Consider the following 10,930-nt stretch of genomic DNA (forward strand, 5'->3'; position numbering starts at 1 on the left):
TCCATTATCCAGAAAGCTCTGAATTACAGAAAGGCCATCTCCCATAGACTCCATTTTATCCAAATAATCTAAATTCTTAAAAATTATTTCCTTTTTCTCTGTAATAATACACTAATAATAAAACAGTACCTTGTACTTGATCCCAACTGAGAGATAATCAATCGTTTTAGGAAGCAAATTTCAAATGTACATGATTTTATAGTAGACTTAAGGTATGAAGATCCAAATTACAGAAAGATCTGTTATCAGGAAACCCCAGGTCCAGAGCATTATGGATAACAGGTACCATCCCTGTACCACAATATGGCCAGATTATGCCTACAATTGTTAGAACTCTTGTTTGGCATTGGAAAACGATTCCTTGGATAAAGCATCTCCCAGACAGGCCAGTGTCCTTAAATAATAATAATAAATTTAACTGTTTTTGGGTCTTTTCAGATAATAAATCCAGTTTGGATTTTTAGCCCCCCTCAGAAATCCCATTAGGTAAAAGTAAACAGCAAAGAAGACAGCAAACAATTCAAAAACTATCACAAGAGAATGAGGATTCAGTAGCAATTAAGGGCCAGATGTATTAAGGGTTGAAGTGAATTCGAGGGAATTTTTGAAGTAAAAAAATTCAAAATTCTAAGTAATTTTTTGGATACTTCGACCATCGAATAGGATACTACTACTTCGAATTTACTTTGAATTCGGTTCGAAGTAAAAATAGTTCAAATATTCGACCATTCGATAATCGAAGTACTGTCTCTTTAAAAAAAACTTCGACTTCAATACTTCGCCAAATTAAACCTGCCGAAGTGCTATGTTAGCCTATGGGGACCGTCTACAACCATTTTCTAAGTCTTTACTCATCGTAGTAAAATCGTTCGATCGTACACTAAAATCGTTCGAATCGTTCGATCGAGCAATTTTACTTTGATCATTCGATGGCCAAATTCGTGAAAAATACTTCAACTTTGATATTCGAATTCGAAGTATTTTAATTCGATGGTCGAATTTCGAAGTATTTTAATTCGATGGTCGAATTTCGAAGTATTTTACACTTCGAAATTGTGCAATTATCCATTAATATCCTTGATGGCAACAGTGATTGATGAAATACAAGGTATACAGATGTTGTGGCTACAGATTTATTATCTGCAAATAATAACACCAATAGATAAAATTTTTGTTTGAAGGGGATGTAAACCCAAAATTAAAGTGCTGCCTAATGAAATATATATATGTATACATAAAGGGGCACATTTACTTAGCTCAAATTAAGGATAAGAAGGAAAAACACTTCAAATTTCGAAGTATTTTTTTGGCTATTTCGACCATCGAATTGGCTACTTTGACCTTCGACTACGACTTTGAATCGAACTAAAAATCGTTCGACAATTTGACCATTCGATAGTCGAAGTACTATCTCTTTAAAAAAAAACTTTGACCACCTACTTCGCCACCAAAAAACTACTGAGCACCAATGTTAGCCTATGGGGAAGGTCCACATAGGCTTTCTAGGCAATTTGTGATTGAAGGAAAAATCGTTCGATCGATGGATTAAAATCCTTCGAATCCTTTGAATCATTCGATTCGAAGGATTTAATCGCTCGATCGAACGATTTTTCCTTCAATCGTTCGATCAAACAAATTGCGGTAAATCCTTCGACTTCGATATTCGAAGTCGAAGGATTTAACTTCGATGGTCGAATATCGAGGGTTAATTAACCGTCGATATTCGACCCATAGTAAATATGCCCCAAAATATACTTTTTATAAAAATGTTTAATAATGTTGAAGTGGTTTGTGTTAGTTATGAAATCTAATTGTTACTGAAAGCAGTATATGTTTACTCCTGCACTGCAGGATCTGACATTTGGGGGCCCATTTACTTAGCTCGAATGAAGGAATAGAGGAAAAAAAACTTTGAATTTCAAATGGTTTTTTTGGATACTTCGACCATCGAATGGGCTACTTCGACCTTCGACTACGACTTTGAATCGAACGTTTCGACCTAAAAATGGTTCGACTATTCAACCATTCGATAGTCAAAATACTGTCTCGCAGAGTATGATAAATCTCAAAAATCAAATTCGAATTGTTAAAAAAACTCGAATTGAGTTTGGATAATTCGGTGGTTTTGACCATAAAAAAAATTAGAAAATTCGAATTTCCAACTCAAACCTTAATAAATCTGCCCCATAATGTTTAATTGTTGTATATTGGAAAGTTGTTTAGAATTTAATTTGTAATGTTTTTAGTTAACAAATAAGACATTTAGCTGTTTTTTTTTGTTTTTGTTTTTTAATTTTTAGGCGATGTTGGTATGTAATCTGTGTAACGCTGTATTGCCTTGAAGAAGGTGTCAAGGAAGTGACCCCAAAATGTTACAATATATATTTAAACAGTATAAACCCTTGGATTTTTTTGTATTTATTTAATATACAAAACACTTTGTTTATCGTAACTGCAATATACCAGCAGATTGGATGGTTTATATTTGTGTATACCCCGTGAATAATTTACCATCTACCATAAATAACAAAGTGATTGCAAGATCCAATATAAGGTCTTTACTCACATGAGGGCAGGAGTTAGATTTTAGTTTATCGCACAGAGACCCCTAAAATGTTATTCAGGTTATATATTCTTTTAGCACTGGCATCATATTGTACTATAGTGCATGATAAATTATTCACTGAAATGATAGCAACGGTAGTGACAGCAAATGGAGCTTGCTGATGCTTTCTTCACTCAGAATTCTGTTTATGATCCATTAACCTGGATATATGGAAAAGGAATTCAATTCCCATGAAGCCCTTGCAGCAGTACTGTCTGGAAGTTATGACTATATTATATGTTTGCTTTAATAAACAACATTCAACCCATCCATATGTTGAATTGATGCTGTTTATTGTTGATTACATCATGATATAATTATATCTACAATTACTTGGGGGGTTTATTTATCAAAGTCCAGATTTATCTCAATATTTTCTGCTACAAACTCCGACCAAATCTGCTCAGGTTTTTTACGCTTATTTATTATTACATTTTCCTGAAAATTTGCTCAGAGGGAAAAAAAATCAGATTTTCACGGTTTCATCTGATTTTCACGAATTTTCACAATTTTTTTTGAATTTTCACCAGAAAACTTCGAGTATTGGAAACTCAGCGCACATTAAAAAATTATTGGGACTTCTCCCATTGACTTATATGCATCCTCGACAGGTCTGAGATGCTGGATTTTGACTTTTCCATCCTCAGGGTTTAATAAATTCCAAAAAATTTGATTTTTTAAAAGTCTGATTTTATAAAAAAGAAATCACAAATTTTTCGTGATTTTTGCATTCGGAGTTTAGTAAATAACCCCCATGATGTTTCTGTATTATCCTGCAAACTATTGCTATGGGACATTTCAAAAATATAACCTCCGTTTCAAATTCAGAACTAACCATGTATTTGCCACAGCTCAGTAGGATCACCGATTCAGGGTTGGTAAAACATTAACGATTATTAAAACGTCAGAATAAATGGTGACTGAATTTAAATAGAATGTATGATTTCTAAAAGCAAATCCATCCGGCAGATTCATTATTGTTGTCATAGTGCATTGTGAATGTTAGATCAGTACATATCATCTATCTAAACATTTAGAAATGAAACACAATACAATACAGCATTACAAGCACAACGACAAAACACTGTTTGGGCTTTAAAAGGCTGCATAAGTTAATTACACAAACATTGCATTGATAGAAGCTTACATCATCATATATACACTCTAAGATATATACTATGGGACGGCAGGGGGTTCCCAGCTGTATTAACTTACGCTTCATGCTGTTCTGTTACTGGAACTGTATAGATGGACTGATGTTGCTTGCTCTGTCCAGGTTTCCTGGAGATCTGTCTTGTTTTAGGAGCTGATAATCTCCATGCCATTTAAAGGAACTGTTCTTGACTGTTTGTGCCAGTATGTTGGGTACAGCACATGCAGGGAGAAAACTCTGAGAATGTAAAGAAAACACAAATGAAGGAGGTCCCTCATCATCAATGAAAAGTACACACCCCTACAGCAACACACACCCATAAGCATCACACTGCACTGGAAGATTTGCAGAGCTCACGTATGGGGAGCTCACTGATGGAACTATGCAAGAGACAAGTATCACACCTATCACAGAAAGGTCCAGAAAGTACATAACCACTCCTAGCACTGCCAAAGGCTTTGTACTAACAAAACTGTGAGTTCTTCTAGTGTTATGTGCTATATCATTACATTGCAGCACTGTTCAGTTCAGCTTATCCTGTCTGGCATGTAGACCTCTCTTTTGTCACTAAAGCATTCCTCGGTGAGTCCGTCTATTTTATTTGTCATTTGTTTTGAAGAACATGGCTCTGTTGCTGATGTATTTTACTTAAGAACATGGACATAATGGCATCTAGTGGAGAAAGCACAGTACTACATTCTGCAATTATTTAATATGTGGTACCGTGTTAGCCACTGAAAAAATGCATAAAAAGTAAAGTTTGGTGATAAATTATATTGGCTAACTGAATAAGTAACAATTGCAAGCTTTTCGGAGCACACAGACCCCTTCGTCAGATATTTGGCCTGACGAAGGGGCCTGTGTGCTTCGAAAGCTTGCAATTGTTACTTATTGAGTTAGCCAATAAAAGGTATCACCAAACATTATTTAATAGGAAATAGTAGTTATACAGGTATGGGATCAGTTATCCAAAATGCTTTGGACCTGGGGTTTCTGGATAAGGGACCTTTGTGTAGTTTGGATCACCATGCCTTAAGGGCCACTGATCCATTCAAGAGCCCTTCCAGCTGACTGATTCTTATCTGCCCAACAGCCTTCCCGCTCTACGGAGGACTGCAGGCTTGCTCCCTTATCCCCCTGCGCTGGATTCCCGCTCTATGGAGGCTGCACCAGTGGTATACACCAAGTCTCTGGTGCTATACATATGTGTTTATTATCTGTTTGTTTACTCTGTATGTGAAAATATAATATAGACATTCTACTCGATCAATCAGCACATCATGGGCTGTTCGGCATCAAACAACGGCTGAACAGATATGCAGAGAGGCCACTTGGGCATCCCATCATACCTTCATGCGCTTCTACAGGTTACACACAGGCCTCACCGTTAAATCTTTTTCTTTTGCCATATATTGGGGGACACAGGCCTTCCCTCCCTGTTCAACACTGATTCTTATATATTATGTATATAGTTCACTTTTTCTTACTATATGTTAATGAAGGGTGCTCCTTCTTCGGTAGAAACGTGACATAAAAGGAGGAGGCAGGGGATGAAGCCCAGAGCAGCAGGAGGAGGTGTCACAGGTTAACAAGTTAGTGTCCATTCTCCTGCAGGATCTTCATCCCCATGGTGCCTGTGTCCCCCAATATATGACAAAAGAAAAAGATTTAACGGTGAGTACAAAAATCTCTCTATTAGTCTCCAGGACAGTGATTTGGCTCTCCTTACTAGTGTTTTCTTTGTAGCCTGCTACATTGAATTTGCACATGTTGAAGAGAGAGTAAACCCACACCAGCACAGGGAGAACATAGAACTCCATGCAGATAGTATCATGGCTTAGGCTGGACAGAATTAAATCTAGGAACTGTGGGCACCAGTGCTTACTATCTAATGTGATATAAATGAATAATTCATTTGGTGAATAGTTTCTGTAAAATCTGGTTTGACTACTCAGCGTGCTAGGTAAAGTGCATTCTTTCTTTTATTTTGTTCTTCAGGATATCACGTCTCTGTTTAAGAACACTGGTGCCCAGAATTTCTTCTAATGCCGTATATGAGAGTTATCAGGTCATTTTCAGTCGCGGGTGCAGCATTTGCTGCCCATCTGTACTTTTTCTTCCTAATGGAAACATTATAAAGCATTAGAAAATATACATGTACAGTTGTGGGATCCTTTATCCAGAAACCCATTATTCACAAATCTCCAAGGCCTTTTCTCACAGACTCCATTATAACCAAATGATTAGAAAATTAAAAAATAATTTCCTTTTTCTCTGCAAAAATAAAACAGTACCCTGTACTCTTGTGGCATGATCTGACCAGAGTCCTTGATCACCTGCTCCAGCCACTAATATTTCTGTGTCTTCTCCTTCTGAGGACACAAACGAATCTGGAAGTAAAAGGAGGAGGCAGGGGATGAAGCACAGAGCAGCAGGAGTCACAGGTTAACAAGTTAGTGTCCATTCTCCAGCTGTAGGATCTTCATCCCCATGGTGCCTGTATCCCCCAATTAGGCAAGAGAAAAGAGATAAGGAGAGTCATTATGGGGGATGTAGTTTTTGGTCCTGTAATTTGAAAATGTAGTGATGTCAGAAGCAAGTTTAACACACCTACGGTAAACATGCAAGTAGTGGTGTATGCCTCTGTCCTCAAAATGAAAAAAATTATAGAGTAAAAAGAAAATAAATTATAAATGGTTCCTCACTAGGACAACCACCAGTCCAAGGGTTGTCAATCAATTTTTCAGTATGTAGGATTCAAATTAGGGTGAGGTCCATTTGCTAGTAAATCAGTAGCTCAAGTTTTAATAAAATAAAAATTAAGTCATACAAGAAGCCCAATGCGTTTCGTGCCGAATGGGCACTTACTCATAGGCTTAACATGACTACATTGGAAACCTTTTGAAAATAAAATGATTAATGCTGGTAGTTTTCTGCAGCAGAAAAGAGTTAAAATCGTATTCACGGATTAAGCGGTGGGGATTTTTGGTTGCTTAAAGCGCACCTGTTGGGTAAAAATGTTATCCCCAACCAAAGTTGTGGGCTAATAGAGCCTGCATTCCGCTTGGGGATGATAACGGTAATTTTTATTTTTAAAAGAGAAGGAAAGCTACGGAGGCATTTTATTGCCAATAGATTAGCTGCATTAGTGCAAGCTAGAATGCTATATTTATTCTGTAGAATGTTTTACCATACCTGAGTAAAAAGCTCTAGAAACTCTGTGTTTGTTTAGGATAGGAGCTGCAGTATTAACATGGTATGACATCACTTCCTGCCTGAGTCTCTCCCTGCTCTAGGCTCAGATTACAGTAGAGAAGGGAGGGGGGTTGGGAAGAGGAGCAAACTGAGCATGCTCTTGCCCAGGGCAATGAGGTTTAAGCTGAAGGCAGGAAGTCTGATACTGAAGCCCATGTGTACACAATAGAAGGAAAGAAATGCAGTGTTTCTTTTGACAGGGGACTCAGAGCAGCATTACTTTGAGGGTTTACTGGTATATTTAGATGGACCTTTCTGATAAGGCTTACTTAGTTTTAACCTTTCCTTCTCCTTTAAAATGCCCACCGCCAGCGATACTCTGCCCTCACCGGGAGGGAGCTCCTGGTGTGAGCAGCCATGTCCAGTCACTCGCATGCTCATAACGCGCATGCACATAATGAGCAATTCGGGGGCAGCTTTTCATTATGTGCCTGCGAGTGACCAGACATGGCTGCCTGTACCGGGAGGAGTGGGGGGCATTTAAAAAAAAATACTGTTATCCCCAACCGGAATGCGGGCTCTATTAGCCAGCACCTTTGGTTGGGGATAACATCTTTACCTAACAGGTGCCCTTTAATATTATTTTACATATTAAGGCCACTCTATTGAAGATTTTGATCATAAACCAAAAATTCCCCTAGTCTGTCATGTAAGCTATAGGGCTGCTTATTACATTTGGATGCTAATTGTGCTGGTTTCTGAGCTGCCATGTACCAATACTTATTAACTAATCCACCTGATTCTTATAATATGACATTTATATGATATATATTCAGTCTTACGAGTCAGTCCCTAAGCTCAGTAAGTGATAGCAGCACAAAGCATGTGCATCGAATCAGCAGAAAAGAAATGGAAAGCTACAGGGGCATTCACTGTTGAGATTGGTGAATGAAGTTCCTGTATCTCCTACTGTTTGTGTTCTTAGCATTCTTTTGCTGGCATCACAAGGTGCAGAAATTTTAGGGAGAGGACTTTCATTTTCTCCTAAGTAAGAAATCCCCTGCCGGGCAAAAGTTGGACAGGCGCTCTAGGCAACCCAGATGGCAAAACACATCTAGAGGACGGGGACAAGAGTGACATGATTGGGCAGGCAGACAGAAGGGGCACGTGCCAAGCGCCACCGCATGTTCTTAGGCCTACCTCTAGTTCCAGCCATGCAGATCCCACTCTCTATGTGTAGTGCTGCTGTGGTTTACCACAAGGATATTTACCAAAACACAAGGGTGTTGAGTTTTTTATTCATACTACACTACATAACATTTATGTTTGTGTGTTTTATTGCAGTGGGACTTCTACAATTTGTTTTTATTTTATTCAAAGCAAAAGTGCAATTATGGTGTCTTTTTTTATTTTATTTACATGTTTGAGAGATAATCCACTTAAAAATCCAAGACATACTGTAGGGGGCAATTATAACTTCAAAGTGAGTGCGTAAAGTGCAAAAAACAAGCACAAGATCATTTTTTAAATATGCTCTACTTAAATACAGGCTTTTTTGACTGTTTCTACATGCACAATAAGTGATGCATGGTAGAGTTGGCAGACAAAAAAGCAATTGCTCCCGCAAAGTCACAAAACAGCCACTTACAATACACCACCAGCTCATAGAGAAGCCTCAAAACTTCTGAGCTTGAAACAAAATTAGTAGTACCAGTTTGAAACAAAACTGAACTTTTTGGTCAAGACCATAAATGCAACAAGGCCAATGAAGAAAAGCACACCATCATAAAAATGAAGCATGGAGGTGGATCTCTGCTAGGATATGAGCTATAGCGGCACAAATAATTTAGTCAAAATTAATGGCGAGATGAATGCAGGTTATCAGAAAATACTGGAGGAAAGTTTGCATTCATAAGTCCAGAAACTCCACACAGGACGCACCATCTTTCCAACATAATGATGATCCAAAATTTAAATCAAGTCGAGCCATCACTGGCTACAGCAGGAAAAAAAAAAGGTTCTGGAGTGGCCATCAGTCAATTGCCATGAACATCATTGAGCCACTTTGGGGGAGATCTCTTTTATGCAGTTCATGTTAAACAACAAAAGGATTAACAGGACCCTAGAGGCTTTTGCCAAGGACAATGGGCAGTTTTACCACCTGAACAAATGGGCCTATCACAAAAGCATTATTTATGTAAAATACATGATATTAAGTACTAAGAGTATGCAAACTTTTGAAAGGACCTTTTGTTTCCTTTATGGATATAATTTAACACTTGTGCTATTCTGAGAAATGTCAATCGAACAAAAAGTGATCCCTTATTGAATATAATTACCTTGCGGTAGAAGCTGAGGTCTGACCTAAGTCAGTGCCAGTAAATAATTTAAAAAGAAAAAGTACCCCACTAGCTTCAAAACTCGCTCAGCAGTCTCAAGTGATTTAAACCTTCCTAATTTAATTTAGTCACTAGTATGTGCAAGTTAGCTAATAACTTAAATATAGATACTAAAGTGCTTGTGCTATTATTAAATCAATTAAAATTGATTATAAATTAATTAAATATTGGTAATACTATTCATTCAGTTCTATATAAAAGTTACAAAAAACGTTGATATAAATATTCTTAATTGTAACCAGTTCTATTTCACAACAGTGTATCTATTTTTGGGGGTTAGTAATCTCCCCCTTCCCAATCACTTTGAATTAAGGTGCAAGTGCTTAACAGTTAATGGATAATAATAATTTGATCCAGATTTAACCAAAATTCATAATATTGAAGGTGCTCAAAAGTGCTTAAATAGATTAAGGTTAAAAAATTAATTAATTAGAGACCGCAATAAATAGGATAATTATTAAAAAACACACATTTGCTCAGGTTCAGAAATGAGTTAGAAATGGAAAAAGAAGGAGGTGGAGTTGTCCCAAATCTACTACCTAATTTATTTCTATCCCTGGGACACCACAAAGTCAAAGAAGGCGTTCACAAAGTCAAAGAAGGCAGAGTACCCGGGACTGTGGTCTCAAATTTTACTCTAGTCCTAAACTCAAGAAAACTAAATATGCCTAAAAACCACAAATCCACGGGCTCTTGTGAGCTTTAGTAACAGATAGATAAGCAGAGAGCTGAGCACTGGTTGAGGTTTGTAACCTCCCCACCCCCTCCACTACTTTGAAATCCAATCGACTGAGGTATAAAAGTTTTGGTTTTTAAAGTTTAAAGTTAAAAGGACTCGGAACGCCGACGCGCGTTTCGCAATAATGGCTTTGTCAAGGCGTAATCATTACGCCTTGACAAAGCCATTATTGCGAAACGCGCGTCGGCGTTCCGAGTCCTTTTAACTTTAAACTTTAAAAACCAAAACTTTTATACCTCAGTCGATTGGATTTCAAAGTAGTGGAGGGGGTGGGGAGGTTACAAACCTCAACCAGTGCTCAGCTCTCTGCTTATCTATCTGTTACTAAAGCTCACAAGAGCCCGTGGATTTGTGGTTTTTAGGCATATTTAGTTTTCTTGAGTTTAGGACTAGAGTAAAATTTGAGACCACAGTCCCGGGTACTCTGCCTTCTTTGACTTTGTGGTGTCCCAGGGATAGAAATAAATTAGGTAGTAGATTTGGGACAACTCCACCTCCTTCTTTTTCCATTTCTAACTCATTTCTGAACCTGAGCAAATGTGTGTTTTTTAATAATTATCCTATTTATTGCGGTCTCTAATTAATTAATTTTTTAACCTTAATCTATTTAAGCACTTTTGAGCACCTTCAATATTATGAATTTTGGTTAAATCTGGATCAAATTATTATTATCCATTAACTGTTAAGCACTTGCACCTTAATTCAAAGTGATTGGGAAGGGGGAGATTACTAACTCCCAAAAATAGATACACTGTTGTGAAATAGAACTGGTTACAATTAAGAATATTTATATCAACGTTTTTTGTAACTTTTATATAGAACTGAATGAATAGTATTAC

The 10,930-nt window shown here is 37.4% G+C and overlaps 1 protein-coding gene across 3 annotated transcripts in view; it reads right to left on the reverse strand.

Moving 5' to 3' along the window:
• The window catches only part of LOC108714330 (zinc finger protein GLIS1-like), a 72,193-nt gene extending 67,671 nt beyond the window's left edge, over positions 1-4,522 (reverse strand). For 2 of the 3 annotated variants that reach the window (XM_018258450.2, XM_018258449.2), the window contains exon 1: positions 3,821-4,521. In XM_018258450.2, the coding sequence (XP_018113939.1) occupies positions 3,821-3,827 (7 nt within the window). In that variant the 5' untranslated portion in view covers positions 3,828-4,521. Of the gene's footprint in view, positions 1-3,820 lie in introns of all 3 variants that reach the window. The other variant, XM_041590473.1, reaches the window with a different exon arrangement.
• Positions 4,523-10,930: the final 6,408 nt, after the last annotated feature.

Source organism: Xenopus laevis, chromosome 4L (genome assembly GCF_017654675.1).
Source record: "Xenopus laevis strain J_2021 chromosome 4L, Xenopus_laevis_v10.1, whole genome shotgun sequence".
Taxonomy (NCBI): Eukaryota; Metazoa; Chordata; class Amphibia; order Anura; family Pipidae; genus Xenopus; species Xenopus laevis.